The sequence below is a fragment of the Natrix helvetica genome, assembly GCF_964273705.1.
Source record: "Natrix helvetica genome assembly, chromosome: 2".
Taxonomy (NCBI): domain Eukaryota; kingdom Metazoa; phylum Chordata; class Lepidosauria; order Squamata; family Natricidae; genus Natrix; species Natrix helvetica.
Window position 1 is genome coordinate 186,615,151 of NC_138552.1, and position 17,096 is coordinate 186,632,246.

Genomic DNA, 17,096 nt, shown 5'->3' on the forward strand with positions numbered 1-17,096 from the left:
TTTTTCCTGCTGGAGTCCTGTTGAGGAATTCTGAGATAGATAGAATAGATGGATGGATGGGAGGGAGGGAGGGAGGGAGGGAGAGTAAGATGGAGGAAAGGAGGGAGAGATAGATAGATAGATAGATAGATAGATAGATAGATAGAGAGAGAGAGAAAGAGAGAGAGAGAGAGAGAGAGAGATGGACGGACAGAGACAGAGAAAGAGAGGTGTGTCATAAAACCTGCCCTGTATCACCCAAACAAGGCTGCTACTTCTGAAGAATGCTGTTCCCAATGCTAAAATTGAAAGCTGCTAGTCCAGACAATTTTATACTTGGAATGGGAGGAGATCCCAACCAGTTCTTTGCTTCAGCAGGCCAGCCAAATGCTTTAGGTCTGGTTCTTCAAAGTAAAACTACAAAGTTCAAATCTAAACTGACAAATATAAAGGGTTAGTAATACTGTTAATGAAAGACATATAGCTTTAATACGTACAAATGACAATGGATTTGTTTTTTAAAAATGCAGCATGTAGAATTAGGATATGTATGTGTTGTACAACTTAATTTGATAAACTTTATTAAAGAAGAATGTTGCATTGTTTAACAAATAGTAAACAATGTCTTTGTGAATGATCTTTATGAATGATCTTTTATTTGAAACAAATAATTGGCTTTTTAGAAAATATGGAAAGCTACCTCATTTGACTCCTCTTCGTCTTCTTCCTCTTCTGCTTCTTCATCCTCTTCGTCACCTTTACGTACTTCTTTCTTCTTTTTCTTACGCTTTTCAATAATATCAGGATCCCATTCGTCTCTTTTAAATACATGTCCTGTGTCAGGCTGCTGTCTTTGACCAGTGATTCTTTGGCACAAGTCATTGTTAGGACACTAGTGGGAGAAACAGATCATTATGAGATGGAACTTGTTAACAAAAGATAATTTTGTAACTCTTCTTTCTAAGATCTTAGAAGAAGAGCTTTTATTGCTAATGTTCTGGTAGTTTCTTTTAAAACTATTAAAAGACAGTTGGCAACTTCTATTTTTATGACAATGGATTTAAAGGAGACAAGGATAACTTTATGAAGCATAATTTGTAAAAGGTTTACTACCGTGTTTTCCCAAAAATAAGATGGGGTCTTATTTTCTTTGGACCCCCCCAAAAAACAGCTAGGGCTTTTTCAGGGAGGTCTTATTTTTTGGGAGTGCAGGAGGTGGCGAGTCCGAACATCTTGCGGCTGCCCAGCCCCTTAACTGCAGCTGATCCAGCGAGGGCTAGAAGTTCTGTCTCTCCAAGTACCTGGAGATGGGGGAAGGGAAGGGCTGCCTCCTGTGCTTACCTTAATATTAATCAGGAAATCTGGTTTTAATTTTAAATTTTTAATCACATCTATTTGTTCTGGTGTAGACATGAAATCCTCAGAAAGAGAAGGGAAATCACAGAGAACATAACCTGCAAGGGCGGAAATGCAAATATTTTTATAAATTACTTAAAGATCCTATGCTTAACATTTATTTTACAATAATTATAGAATGACTCTGGGTCTTTCTTCATTTGTGTCTAATTACTGTACAACCAATTCCTGAAAACATTTTACACCACTATGTCCTCATTTTGTCTTCAACCAACAAATAGCTTTATGTATGAAAACAGTGTTTTCCCCTTAGATCAAAATAACAGAATAACAAAGTTGGAGGGACTTGGGAGGTCTTCTAGTCCAGCAGCGGTTTCAAGGTATGTCAAATCTGATGTACAGTATTTCCATGCCTATGCTATTGGAAGTCCATCTGATAAGTTGGGACAGTAGAATCAGCCTGCACCTACTGGGCCCTTGAAATAGGAATGAAAGTACACTCTCTCCTCTGGTCTCCATATATGCTTTACTACACTTCCTATTTTTCTTCCTAAAGAAAGAGGAGAGGTCTGGAGAGGTGCACAATTTTGAAAGGGCAACGTTCTCCTGTAAAACCAGAGAATCTACACTTTTCTTCTACAACTTAAAAAACTTCCACTTTCTTCTCTAATCTCATTTTTACCAGGGTTTTTTCTTTTGTGTACTATGTATGCTCAAAGTTAGCAAATACTGTAGCTAACAGAAAAATATAACGCCCACTGCCTTACAGAGCCACCCAGACTTGTGTGGGAATTGGGTGGCCTCTAAATCCCTCTCCCCCCCTTTTCAATCATTTGCAATTCTCTGAGAGTGCTGGGACAAGCTCCTGCTATTTACTTGGCAAGGTTTTTCAGAAGTGGTTTGCCATTTCCTCCTTCCTAGAGTTGAGAGAAAGTGACTGGCCCAAGGTCATCCAGCAGGCTTCATGCCTACAGTGAGACTAGATCTTCAGGTTTCCTGGATTCTAGCCTGATGCCTTAACCACTACACGACATTGGCTCTTTTTATTTCTTCTGTTAAAATTTGTCGAATTTTTGGAGTCTGCCTGGATAGGTCCCTGAAGTTGTCTTGGCAAAATGTTTCAGAAGTGGCTAGCAATTACCTCTTTTCTAGGGCGGATAGAAAGAAACTGGCCCAAGGTCATCCAGATTACTTTGTGTCCAAGGCAGGATCAGAACTCAGTGGCTCCTGGTTTCTAGCCTAATGCCTTAGCCACTATATTAATTGGCTTTCTAAATCCCATGCAATCCATGAAACAGACAGACAAATAAATAAGTCAGAGGTATATATTTCTAGGGTTTTGATGAGCTTACTTAATAGATAATAGAAAAAAGAAGATGCAGCAACCCATACCGAAGTGATTAATCTCTGGTGATTCCAGCTTGATCATAAGCATCTTTATCACCAACTCTTCCGGAACATCTTGACCTTGGTAAAGCAGGTCCTTACACTTAGGGAGAGCAATGTAAAATATTGAATTGCATTGATAATATATAATAGGGAATATATAATTAATATGCAAAGCTGCCTTCCATATCCTTCCATTTTGGAGCCACCTTCATCAGCCAAATGGCTGGATTTTTTGTCACCGGCTTGAAGACCTTCTCTTGGGTCGATCAGGGACTTTGCGATGTCCCTGAGATCAGCAAGACGTAGTCTTCCTGTTCACCGTCTCTGCGGGACAGTTTAGGTCCGTTTGGACAACCTAGTGGCAAAAGTGTCCACTGCGATCTCAGAGCATTGAGATCGCACGTTGTGTGGTCGTGACTTTGGATCCTCCTCTCAATATTGTTTCTTTTATCATCCCACAAATCTTTGCTTCTCTCTCTCCCTCTCTCCCCCTCTCTCCCCCCCTCTCTTCCTCCCTCCCTCTCCTTTTTTCTATTTTTCTTTATGGCACCTCCTTAAGGATAAATTCTTTTACTGTATATTATCTGCTGCATCATCTTACACTGGAGATGCTAAAAAATGAACCAACTGGTATATGGAAAACATGTGGTCTACTACTGAGCTTGGTACATTGCCCTTAGTTCAAATCCAATCCAATTACAATAATTCAAAGTTGTGAGCTGAAGTGAGCTTTAACTAATAGTGCCCGCCGAAAGAATTGTAAATTCAGTAAGGAATAAAATACAAAACTATACCTCAAGATCCAGGTAAATAAATAAGTACAGGTTTACCTTCAGTCCATATTCTGTTTCAGCAGTTATGTTTTCATTTATAAGTTCAAAAGCTGAAAGAATATATCACATAGAAAAAAATTTAAAAAATGTTTAGATGGTGCTGTGTGCATGTACAGCATATATGCAGTACTGTATAATGCAAAACAGAATTTACATAACTGGCAACTGAAAACAACATTTTTAATATTGAAGCATGCATTCCTTTTCCATAAAAATCCATCTGCAATGATGGTTTCCTGTATATATCTCCCTACAAAGAGATAATAAATGCAATGCAGCTAATAAGTGCAGAAACCATGAAGTGGCCATATTTTGTGTTGCTCCAGTTAGGTAACATCTGATCGCCTGTGAATTCTTTAAGGAACATTTAACTTGCTGTGCTGTAGCTAAGTTTTCCCTTGAAAATGACCCAAGACACTTAACACTACTTCTAAATATCCTGAAATGTCTAGAGAAGTTGCACAATGCATGACTCATTAGGTTATATCCACATGTACAACTAGTCTGCCCGGTATTGTAAAATAAACCATAATGCTAAGCTCGCTTCTAATGTTAAGAGGTATATAAAATAAAATAGCTTTGCACAAAGTGAAACATAAACGGATCATGCTAGCATCAAATCAAACAAATCACAATGTGGATTTATAGGATCTGCGAACGTAAGTAAACAAAAATTTGTCTTCAATAATTCCTCACAGGGAAGAAAGATTAGAAAAATAGATTTGTTTATTTCATCCACCATCTCTTGCTATTTTAATTTTTTTAACTGTGAACATTTTTAAATTAAGTTATACAGTATTATAAAATACAAAATACAAAAATAAATAAAAGGGCAGCGAGGAGGGAGGGAAAGGGGAAAGAGAAGTGAGGAAAGGTAGGGAAAAGAAAAGAAAGAGAAGCATTGACTTCCGTCTCTCTCTGTTTTACTAGAATAAGGTATTAGCATCAAATCACAGCTTTTTACTAGTTACTTGCGGGATCGTATTCTGCCCCATACATCCCTGCGACCAATTCGCTCGCACAGAGAGGTGCCGTCCGCTAGACAATGTCGTGGGGCGGCGCCTAGGAGTAGAGCCTTCTCTGTGGCGGGCCCAGCCCTGTGGAATGACCTCCCTCCGGATATTAGGAATATCTCTGACCTCCGCTCCTTCCGTATTAAGCTTAAGACCCACCTTTTCCAAGCAGCTGGCCTGGCTCAACTTTGATTTAACCATATCGCTCCTGACGGGTTTTTAACTGGGTATTTTAATTATATTTAATTTCTAGGGGTGTTAAATACAGTATTTTAATTGTTTTTATCAATCGATCTCCTCCTTATGTATGTATGTATGTTTTAGTGTACCTTTGTTATATGTTTGTTTTGTTTACATATTTATTTCGAATGTTTCGTTGTACGCCGCCCCGAGCCCTTCGGGAGAGGGTGCGGCTAAGAAATAAATATATTATTATTATTATTATTATTATTATTATTATTATTATTATTATTATTATTGTTTTTCCATAATAATATGAACACGTCATCTCTATAAAGATCTATCAATCTAATCTATAAAACCCAAAGTCAAAGTTACATTCTTTTCCACATCAAGCACGAAATTCAAAAGCGATTTCCATGTGAAAACAAAAGTACTTATGTTTTTTGGTAATTTTTTTTTTGAAGAATGGGCTTTGTTTGCTTTTTTTACTTTTTATATTTTAAAATGTCATTTATGGAGATTAATCAAAAATTGTGATTGGCAGCTGTGTCATCTCGTTTTCCAATGCTTTCACTGTGTAGGTGTGAATTCTTCAAATAAATTATGATTTCATACATTGATGATGCATGGTATCCAATGGAGGGAAGTTAGAAGGAAAAGTACAGGCAATGTTACTCAGGGGTCCTTTCATCTGGTTGCTTCTTTTACATACTAACCTTTTTGATCCCTGTTAAGCAGAGTTTGGAGATATGCTTTAAATGCGCACTAATTGGCCAAAAATCAAAATGTGTTTCCAAATGACTAATACACTACTATTGTTCTTTATAATGACTCCAGCACAACTGCATGTATAATACAGGTAGTCCTGGACCTATGACTACAATTGAGCCCAAAATTTCTCTTGCTATGCAAAACAGTTGTTACGTGAATTTTGCCCTTTCTTGCCACAGTTATGTGAAATCACCGCAGTTGTTAAGTTAGTAACATGGTTGTTAAGCAAATCTTGCCTCCCTGTTGACTTTGCTTCTCAGAAGGTTGTAAAAGGTGATTACATCACCTTGGGACATTGCAACCATCATACAGCTATGTGAAAAAGTCCTGCACGCTTTACAATTTACTGTTTACGGTTTATGACATTTTTGGATAGGCCATTGATTTTATGATATTTTATGCTAACTGCTATGCAAATATTGTTATATTTAAATAAATACTGGTGGTTTTAAGTGAAAAGCATAAGCCTTTTGCAATTTGGTGCTGTTTGGAGGAGGATTGTGAATTTTCTTGCATGCTTACAATGCATACTTTCAATGACTATGAAAACAGATTAACTGATGCATACCCAGTGGCATACGTGTTGCAATTCCTAAGGCCGATGCTAGTGTTTTGTTATTATTTTTATTGTTTGTGGCCCTGAAAAGGACTGTTTAAGTAACCAAACATGGTTACTAATATGAAATTGGCCAGCCCTTATTGCTTATCACCAGGAGGCATCACTTCAGCATAGACTGTATAAGCCTTTGCACGTGATCTTTGGTGACAATATGGTTCCAGGCTGCAATAATGGATTCAATTAGCTCCTGATTGGTCTTTGGATGCTTCTTGCTTATTTTGTAACCAATTTTGGCCCACAAGTTCTCAATTGGGTTCAAATCCGGACTCTGAGCTGGCCAAACCAGGAGTCAAACACCATGCTTCTTCATCCACTGCTGGACGGACTTGGCTTGATGACAAGGAACATTGTTATCCTGGAAGTAAAAGTTCTTCCCTACAAGTTGCTGAACTGAAGGAGGATGGTCTTTTCCAGGACTTCAACATACTGCTTGGAATTCATGATTCCTGCACGATTTGTATCCGACCAATACCAGAAGCAGCAATACAGCCCCAGAAGCAGCAATACAGCCCCAGATCATCACATGCAATGGATGCTTCTCAGATAGATTCAGGCAGTACAGCCTAAATTCTTCAGCTGGAAATCTTCTGACATACTTATTGCACTGATTCCCAGTCAAGTAGAAATTGCTCTCATCATTGAAGATGACCTTGGTCCACTGTTCGTTGTTCCACTTGGCATACTTCTTGGCCCACGCACGTTGACAAGAGCTGTGAGCATCTGTGACCAAAGGTTTACTTTGAACCCTGCAACCTTTGAGCCCTCTGGCAAGCAGTCTGCAATGCACTGTGTTTGTGCACACTTTTACATCATGTTTCACCCCAAATTCTTGTAATCTGAGGTGAGGTGAGCTTCCTGTCAGCCATCGAAATGCATTGCAGAGCCCGATCTTGCCATTTTATTGACTTTCTTGGTCTTCCAGAGCGGAGCATCTCATCAAGTGAACCAGTTATTTGGTATTTTTCAACCACTCTGCTCACTGTGGTGCGATGGCATTTCACTCTCTTGGCTATTTCTGTACAGGAGTAACCCTCTTCATGAAGCACAATGATGCGATGTCGCTGTTCAGTACTGGTGAAAGCAAAGGCCTTCATCCTTTCCCACAGCCAGAGCTAAATTAAATTTCTCAATGCTTTTCATGCCTATTGCATCTCAATCCGATTACAGAAATTTTCATCAAAGTACTAATTTTGTGTAGTTTCTATGAGTGAAAAGTTGATTAAATATGTAAATATAGTTTAAAATGGAAAGCATGCAGGACTTTTTCACACAGCTGTAAATATGAGTTGGTTGCCAAAAATCTGAATTTTTATCATGTCACCATGGGGCTGATGCAATGGTCTTAAGTGTTAAAAACGGCCATACATCACTTTTTTCAGTGCCATTGTAACTTTAAATGATCACTAAATGAACTGTTGTAACTCGAGAACTAACTATATAATAGCTGTATTATATCTTCCTATTACAATTTGACCAGAATCCAAATGTTACCGAAATATTCTAAAACAACATTAAATATTTTAATTTCTTTTTTCTCTTCAACTATTGAAGGAATCAATATCTTTTTTCTCCAAAGCCAATTCTAGATCTCCAGAGTACCCTCCATGGACTGATAATTATCATTGTCATTAAAACTCCTATTTAAATAGAAAGTTCTGTGTATAGTTCTGTGTACTTTATAATCTAGTAGTTGACCATTGACTTTGACCATAAAATAAAAGACACTTTTAGCCACCAGAGGGCTCCTATGTTGTTCTAATTGTTGCCTGCTCTAACTTTAAAGTAGCAGGTAACAAGAACAGGCTCATATAAACAATTTCCCTTTCAGAACTTAAATAAAATTATATTGCAATTTTAAAAATCCAGAAATTTTAGTCTTGCCACAGGATTCTTTAGAAATCACTGTAATTATGTTCTAATGATAGCACTTCAAAGAAATGATGCTTCTGGGAACAAACTGGAAAGTCAGGTACATGCTGCCTCATAGTTTTCGTTTTTTACTCAGAAACCTGCTGATGCCAAATTAATTCTAAAGGAACAAGCCAGAATCCAATCACTCACTTGCTGTGTTACATTCTTTATTCACTCTTGCAAATTTAATGTAAAAACTCCTGCTTCCAAAGGTAAGGTAGTCTCTCTGTGGGCCAGAATATCCCTGAGGAGAACTTAATTTAAAACCCCAAAATAGATTTCTAATAGCTGTACCTGAGAAAGAATATATATTTTCCTCTAATCACTTCAGTTATTCCATACTCCCTAAGTGAATTAATCATGGCAAGGGAAGTTTAAGTGGAAAGGGAAAGGCTGGACTCATGCATGTTTTAGTCATAAATTGTTGGTAAAAGATCTTGAAGAAAGTCTTAAGATTATTAATGAAATTAAGGCAGCTAGGAGAAACTCTTCTCCTACCTGCCTTAATTTAAATCTTTAAATCTTTTATAAGATTTAACGGCGTAACCTCCACAAGACTAAGGGAATCCTTATGTTGCATAAATATACAGAGGACTTTTTATGTCCTCTTTCTACTGGTCCCATATGGACTTTAAAAAAAATCTCTGCTCCAACTCTTTCATTTTTCATTTTCATTCAATGAAGTTTTATGACCAGACCAGAGATTAGCAGAAGCAATTTATTAACCCCTTAATAAAAAAATGACATCTCATTACAATATTTTTTCCTTTCCTATTCTCACCAAAGTCACTATTACTGACTTTGTTAGGGTTCATTTAAAAAATGCATATTGAAACTGGTGGTCTTATATTTGTTATATTTGTATGGCCATAATGAAATGGGAGACAACATTGGAATATGGAAAGTAGGATACAGGTGAAATCACACAAAAATAATAGATAGAATACTATAATTTTTTAATTTAGAGATTGATTGTACAAATATTAAGTTTATAAAGTGGGCTAGTTTTTTCTTGTTGTTTTAAGTAAGTCTCTATATTACACAATTACACACTTTATGTGTAATAGGGATATTGTCTATGTTGTCACTGATACTACCTAAAAATAAGCAGAAAAAAGTTAATTTTAATATCAGTGTCTTTAAAAGAATTTTTTCGAAGAGGGGTGGGCGGAGAATATCTTATTTCACTACCAGAAATCAAGTTCCAAAGCATTAGATTCCATTTCCCCATTTTTCCACCTCATTTTAATAGAAATATGGTAATATTCCCAGTGGTATCTGTTAAAAATTCAAAATCTCTCCAACAGAAGAACACTATATACATTGTCAAACTCTTCTGAATTTATGAAAATGTTGCAGACTTTTTAAAAAATTAAACAGGTCTCTGGAATGTTAGAAATTATACAAACATGCATAGAATGAAATACACTAAAAGGAATATAATTTTATATTTACCATCTACAAGTGTGCACTTCCAAAACTGGGCTATTTTTTTAGCTAATGTTTTCTTTCCAACACCCTTAAAATGAGAAAAAAAAGAAGAAAAGGATTATTAAAACTAGAAGGAATTGAAGTGCTTCAAATGTAATAAATTAAAAATGAAACAATGAAAACGGAAATATTTATTATAATAAGGAGTAACTAGAATTTCCATCCACATTATTAAATGTCAGAAATTTTATATATGGCTCTAATTGTCTATGAAATATATTCTGTTTTTCCATTTTTTTAAATTGAAAAATGGTCTCCTTCTTGCCTTGCTAGCTTTCAAAACAAAGATATATTTGACACTTCTAAGTCATTAGCTCTGCTAATTAAATCAATGTGATTCTATGTTCTGTGCTATGTATCTGCTTGTAAGGTTTCGTGTTAGAGATAAAAAGAAACAAAGACAATTAGGGCTATGATCATGCATTTGCTTGCTTCTACTAAATATATAATATACTTAATATATTAGCAAACAATTCCATTTTACAAAGCAAAATTAAATTAAATTAATATTCCAGATGCTAAATTAATGTAAGTATATGAAAGACACGATCTGCTTTATTCTGGGAATACCCCTCAGAAGTGTTATTGGGACCAGTATAAAGTAGAACGGAGTTATACAGATGCAAATGATGCCTAAATCCTCCTGCTATCACGGTAAGCAACTTTTAACTACACAAATGAGAATTGCAAGAGTCTAATCAAATAAATTCAGAAACATTAATGGTGTATATAAATTTTGGCTTGCTGAATTAGATCCACTACAATTATCAATTAGATAATTGTAACACTATGCAGCAGCATCTCAAATGCAGGACAGAAATAAATCGCACAGAAATCAATGCAATTTGTTTTCTAATGCAAAGTTGAGAGGGTCAGGCACATGAGTATAGTTAGAAAGAAGCCAACTCATAAGATCTATTGCAAAATAAGATTGTGACACTCAGCATTGTGGAATGAAAAGGACAAATTTTATGAGCCTCCATATAATGACTCCCTATAGCCACCATACCCTGTGATATAGAAAATGAGTCATTTATCTGCCTGCCTGCAACAGACAGCAATAAAATAGAATAAATACAATACAATACAATACAGTAAAATGCAACGGAGGCTTTGAGAAAAATTCTCCCATAATGCAACATGAAACATACCTACTGGTATCAGATAACATTGTAGCCTCCATGTCTGAGGGAAAAGAGTTTCAAAACCTTCTGAGAGACTTTCAAATTCAAGGTCATTGGAATGTTAGGGGAAGGGGAAGGGCAGGCACCCTGACAGAAAAAGTATGCTTTCTGGGTCCAACTAATTGACACTGCTTAACAGATCCAGAGCAGACCCATTTTGTCTGATTTGGTGAGGAGAAACCATCAGAAACAGCCAGTCCCATAATAACCTGACCTCATGCCATACATGGGTGATGTCGCTCATGAAACAGTGATACCTTGCTATGCCATGGGATATGTCCAAAGCTACATGTTCTGCTGCATTCTGGATCAGTTGCAGCCTCTGACTGCTTTTCAAAAGAAGCTCCAAGAATACCGCATTGCAATACTCCAAGTGGAAGCTGATTAAAATGTAAGTAGATATGGAAGAGTTCCCTGATCCATAAATTGAGTCAACTAACAATATGGATTTATGCAAATGGCTTCTTGGCTACAGCTGTCACCAGCTCCTTGAGTAAGAATCGTGAATTCAAGAGGAACCCAACTTATGCATCAGCTCTGGCTGGGGGAGTGTTTCCCTATCCAGAGTCAGAAAATCAGAGACAGAACATTTCGAGATTGGGGAGGCCCTGAAATCCATACATTTATGACATGCCATGATATACATTCTAACAGGATGTATCTTGAAAAGATATCCTGGCAAGGAAAAGTTTGCCATACTGACAGCACCATTTTATGAATTTTATTCAGGAGTTCATATGTTCCACAGATGTTATTACTTTATTACTTACATGTACATTCTTCTAGCAATAGAACATATGGAATTTCATTGGATTTCTAAATAAAGATATATATGTGGCTGTATTTTCAATTAAGTCTGTTGAAAGTGTCAATTTAATCATGTTGAACTTTTTCTTACTGGTTTTCCAAGGATGACGAAGCAAGTAGGCTTGGACAAAAGGAAGACTCTGTCAGCTTCATCTTCATCATATATATCTACAAAAGGGTAAGGTTGCTCATCTTCTGGAGATGCCATCATTCAATCTACATTTAAAAGATAGAATTATTTGTTAAGATCCTTGCTACTTTTTACATCTGCAGCTATAGCAGCAAGTAGCTGATCTTGGTTGATGAGGGGGGAGGGGAAGAGGGTTGAACCTGGATTTTGAATGGGAAGCAATCAGAAAATCCTATGACTACAGACTATATTAAGAATCCCAAAATAATAGTAAAGCAAAAATAAAAATCCTCAAAGAAGGCAGTGGCACACTACTTCTGCAATAAAAACTCATGTTTTTCTGATCCTGTAGTTTCTGTGATGCGGACAAGAAAACCTATGGACGTGTCCATGCAGGCAACAGGCATCAGTTCAACTAACATGACGCCCACCTATATAATCTGTGAGCCTCATAAATATATCGCTGCCATATGAATTGCAGCATAAAAGCAGCTCGGTAAAAGTTTTCCTGTGCAGCCAAATTTGCCAACAGCCTCTTCCTAGAGGTATTTCATCGTCCCGTGGGGTATGATAACTAATAGTAAATTTGGGCTGGGTTTCCCCCCCCCCCCCAAGTAAAAGTCCTTTTTGAGAGGACGGACCAAAAAAGCGAAGTAAAAATATGGTAAATGAATGAAAAACAAAACAAAACAAAACCCAACGATCACAGAGTGGTGCTTCATCCCCTCTCGATAATCTTGGCTAAGGCGCAAGGGGGGGGGGGTGCACAACTGAGCTTGATGAAATCATTTCCCACGATTGTTGCGGGCGGAGAAAACGGATCGAAAAAGGTCGCCCAAGTAAGACTTACAGCAGGATGACGCCAAGCGGGGTTTCGCCGCTTCGCTTTGGCAACAACCCGGCATGAAAGCTCCGCAGCGATATGTGTTCCCCCGTAACCGTGGAGATAACGCCCCGCTTCCTCTCTCTTTCTCTCGGAATCCCCCCCCCCCGCTCGCTTCACCCAATCAACGGTCCTTGCGCGATTCCGCCCAGAAAGAGGGCCGTTACACGGCAGAGCGAGAGGAAACCTCGTAGAATGTTTAAGGCTGCTTCGCTAACGGTTTTAAACGGGAGCTTTTCAATGTTAAACCGTCTCATAAGGGAAATTCTCAGCTTCTCAGGGAGTCGATCCTCGGCGGGAGTTGCGTGGGTTAAACGGGCGCAACTGACTTGTAGCCCCAGGATCGGCTCGTAATGTCGCAAACGACGGAATCCCTCCTTTGCTCAGCGGTTTCAGTGACGGTCGCAGGGCAACGATAGGCATATCCACGCGGGGGTGGTGGTGGTGGTGGTGGTGGGTGGGTCTCGCTGATTTCAATGAATCCGATTTCTTGGTGTGAATATTTAAAACTTTTTCTAAAGGAAGAAGAAAGGGGAGGGCGGGGTTTAAGAAAGCTGAAACGTCAAGTAGTGCTTGCTATATAGCTCCAAGTTTGACTCAGCCTTCCATCCTTCCGAGGTCGGTAAAATGAGGACCCGGATTGTTGGGAGCAGTATGCTGACTCTGTAAATGCTTTACAGAGAGCTGTGAAGCACAGCGAAGCGGCATATAAGTCTAAGTGCTATTGCTATTCAATGCCGTGATTTGAATTCTGCCTCAACAGAGTTTTAGCCTCAGTGGGCAGGAATGTTATTCACACCCGCATGGGATGCTCCTAGGAACAGAGAGACGCAACTTCATGCAAACGATGGCATGGATTTTCATCCACGAAAGCCGAAGTCCTTTAAGGGAAAAAAGAAGTTAAGGGAGCCGTCTTCCCAAAGCTGGTGTCCTGCAAGTTACTACCCCCGTGGTAGATTTCCTAGATTCCACTCGCCAGTAGCGCGGGCAGAGGAGGAAAAAGTTATTTGGCTTTATAGTCTCTTCTTCAAAATTTCCTCTCTTCCGGGCAAGAATCGGTATCATTCCCAAACCAAAAATGGCCGCGGCGCCGGCAAATTCAATCACGTGATTTTGCGCTTCCCTTAGTTGTCACTCTCTCGCGACCTTGCTCGGTGTTGGCGGAACAGCCGCCTGCTCTCGATGGGGAGACGGGGGTTGTGTGTCTCCCCTGTTTCTTCGGCTCCCGATCGACCCTTCCTCATAGCGTCCCTCGCCGATCGAGTAAAAGGGAGAAGAAAATGGGTTCACGCGGCCCGCATTTATCACGAGCCGTAGCTTAGCCAAGGCCAAGCCTATCCTTCAAAAAGGAGGAAGGGGCGTTTATAGGGCAGGTGGGAGCTTTCGCAGGTGCCTTGAGTGTAATCCCCTCCGCTGTGTCACTATGCCTGTGGCGGCTCCGATCATCAGCTCTGTGCAAAAACTGGTGCTGTACGAAACTAGAGCTGTAAGTAACCCCCAAAACGCCTGCTGCTTCCCTACTATTTTTACCATTGATCGGAGTCCTATAGGTTTTGGACTGAGGAGAGTCCAAAAGGATCCTAGTTATTCCCATTGAACAGAGGAAGTCCCCTAGGTGCAGATTTTAGTCTGACTGGTGGATTTCTACACTGGCTAGGGTAGAAGTTTTGTTTTCTGCCTTGCAAGGAGTGCATCCCATGGCTGGAGTAATAGGAGCATTTATGTTCTAATCTCTCATTTTCCAATGAACACCTATTATATTTTCTTCATTATGGAGAGCTACCTTGGAGCCACTTTTGGAACAATAGAAGAGCAACCAGGAAAGAATACTGGGATGAGTTGCATTGACTTGAAGTTGTATTGGACTTCGAGGCCTAGTGCAGTGATCTGGTAGCTAACTGGAATCTATACATTTAGAGCTAGCAGATATGTCAATACTAGTGGTAGGATCTTGGCTGTTGTTATACCTAGGTGCAGCTTTCTTAGAAACATAACTCTTTGCAATGTGCTTTGATGTGTTAAGCCAACATACTTGGTTAATGAGCACAAGAGAGCTAGCAGCTTCTCTCTTTTTAGAACTTGTTTACTATATTTTTAACCAAGATAAATCTATCATCACAAAATTAGAGCCAATTCAAATTTAGACAATATACTAAGTCTTAATTTTTTGTTGAAATGCAATCTCAGTGAAGGCAGGGAATAAGATACTGATGCATGCCATTCACTGAACATTTTTTAGTGAGTCATGCACAGAAAGCCCCCAAAATATGTTCCCTGACTAAATTAAATCCTTGGATCTGAAGTAGACAAACTTTTCTTGAAGTCTATTTTTCCTCTCAGTGTAGAAAAATGATGGAAGTCTGCACCACAGCTGTTTTTCTCCAGAACAGCTGGCCAGAATGCAACACATTCCAGGTGGAGATACTGATCAGTACTTTACTTTGAAACGTCTGTTGTAAGAAAAGTGAACTCTAGAGTGAATGTTTTGGTATCCATTGAGAACATATCTGCAGACTGTGAAGTCTTATCTATTTCATCCTCCTAGGAAGCATTTTTCTTGAATGCAGAATAGTTCTGGTATCTGAGCATTCATGACTCAATGCTCAGTATTGGCTGTGTTATTGTTACCTAGGAAAAAGTGTGATGTTGAATTAATGTGAGTAAGATGTCTATCCTATGCAGTATTTTGAATAATGAAAGTGTGCAGTTCCTGAAACCTGCTTGGATTTTTTTTAATAATGGTTGATGTAATGGATACATTAATCCCCTTTTTCAATATCAGGAAGTTATGTATATGTGTTGAAGTATGACAGCAGATTATATGTTGGATACTAGCTAATATCTAAAAACTCCAAATCCATTATTTAGCAAAGTTAATCTATGGTAGTTAAAATGTTTGTAGCATTTATACTGAATATTTGAAATCTAATTTGCCCTCTGAAACAATATCCCCCTAGATTTTGCAAGAGTTTAACCCAGCAAGGATTGTGCAAGTCTTTAAAATATAGCTGTACTTTTCAGGTGATTTTTGTAATCAGAATGTTGCCTATGATTTGCAATAGATAATGGTAATTCTGTAACCAAAACATCTGAAGAAAATACAGCAGAAATAAGCATCTGTATACATTTTAATAATTTGTTGACTTTTCCTATATTTTTTAGAGTTCCCTTTTGCTTAGCCTGATAATATTGAAAGCCACTTTAAAATGTTTTTTGTTATCCTTTTTTTAAAAAGGTTAAGGTGATCTTGGGTCATACATCTGTTCAATTAGTACAAAAAGCTTTCAGGAACAAATTATTATAAGCAATGGTCAGTTGTTTGGCTTTGGCTTTATTTTATAAATTATTGCTAAATTAGTGCAGATTGAAGGATGTAATAAATATATTTGGAAATGGATCATATTGGAAACAGCGGGGAAAAGGGATTGTTGCATCATCTGTTTATTTCATACAGACGATCATATTGTTAAAGTTAAAAATTATAATTTGCCCAAGGATTCTCAAACTGTTGGTCATGACTGCAATAAGCATTACAAAATGTTTGTGTGTGGAGGGGGGGAGAGAGGACTAGGCAAAATTGGATACTGCCAAAACTCATTTGTGGTTTGCCTGGAGAAGGGTTCTGCACAATAAATGGGGATTAAAGACCAAAATGAGCTTTGGGAGATGACTGTTAACACACTAATGTGCACTTTCCCCGAAGAGAGTCAAACAATTGTTTATTTTAGGAATGGCAATATTGCAATGTTGATAACCTCTGGTTTAAACTATGAAGATTTGTCCCAAAGGTGCTTTTTCAAAAGGCAGCTGGACTTTCTTTGTTTTTTCTTGAAGATGGTTCGTTTCTCAACCAAGTTCTGACTGAATGATGGAGAATGGTTTATATTCCTTGCAAAAAAAGCACCTTTGGAACAACCATGACTTGGAATACTGAGAATCTTCATAGACACTATGAGGATTCGGTTAGCCTTTCAGTGGCTTTCAGAGTTTATCTCTGGGAGTATTATTCAGTGTGGTTTATGGCTTAGTCTAACCCTTGATATAGTTTTCATATCACAGGATGCCCCTGCATAAAAATTATATATATGGCTTATGATGTGTTGTGTGGTCAATAAGTTGTAGATATAATAAAATAACTCAATGCTGAGAAATAATTCCCTGAGAAAATTGCAAAAAAAAAAAAAGGTATGTTCACTTCAGTTCACTTATAATGCGCACAGTCCATGCTTTATAACAGCAAAATGGCACGCCAACAGCTATCACGGCACATTAAATAAAATCTAGCAGCTAGTAGCACTAATATAGTGTAACAATAAATTAACGGAAATGCTGTATTTCAATGAGTAAAATAGGGCCAAAGGCAAAAAAACAGAAGATTTTGCTTTTAAATTTGGGGAGGGTGGTTTGTAAGAATAATGTAATGTAATTACTACAGTTAACATATAGTCCTTGACTTACAACCATTAGTTTAGTGGCCATTTGAAGTTACAACAGCCCTGAACAGTGATTTATGACAGGTTTTCACACTTGCAAGTGTTGTAGTATCT

The 17,096-nt window shown here is 38.1% G+C and overlaps 2 protein-coding genes across 4 annotated transcripts in view; one reads left to right on the forward strand and one right to left on the reverse strand.

Annotated features, from left to right (window-relative positions):
• The window catches only part of AK9 (adenylate kinase 9), a 67,706-nt gene extending 55,117 nt beyond the window's left edge, over positions 1-12,589 (reverse strand). Inside the window, exons 1-7 of the mRNA XM_081943899.1 lie at positions 12,517-12,589; positions 11,628-11,752; positions 9,510-9,573; positions 3,555-3,607; positions 2,728-2,824; positions 1,321-1,433; positions 680-871 (exon numbers count right to left, since the gene is read on the reverse strand). Of these exons, the coding sequence (XP_081800025.1) occupies positions 680-871; positions 1,321-1,433; positions 2,728-2,824; positions 3,555-3,607; positions 9,510-9,573; positions 11,628-11,747 (639 nt within the window). The 5' untranslated portion in view covers positions 11,748-11,752; positions 12,517-12,589. The remainder of the gene's footprint in view (positions 1-679; positions 872-1,320; positions 1,434-2,727; positions 2,825-3,554; positions 3,608-9,509; positions 9,574-11,627; positions 11,753-12,516) is intronic.
• Positions 12,590-12,729: 140 nt separating this feature from the next.
• The window catches only part of FIG4 (FIG4 phosphoinositide 5-phosphatase), a 91,848-nt gene continuing 87,481 nt past the window's right edge, over positions 12,730-17,096 (forward strand). The window contains exon 1 of one of the 3 annotated variants that reach the window (XM_081942466.1): positions 12,730-12,768. In XM_081942466.1, the coding sequence (XP_081798592.1) occupies positions 12,745-12,768 (24 nt within the window). In that variant the 5' untranslated portion in view covers positions 12,730-12,744. Of the gene's footprint in view, positions 12,769-13,674; positions 14,036-15,022; positions 15,127-17,096 lie in introns of those variants that run through there. The other 2 variants (XM_081942465.1, XM_081942467.1) reach the window with 2 other exon arrangements.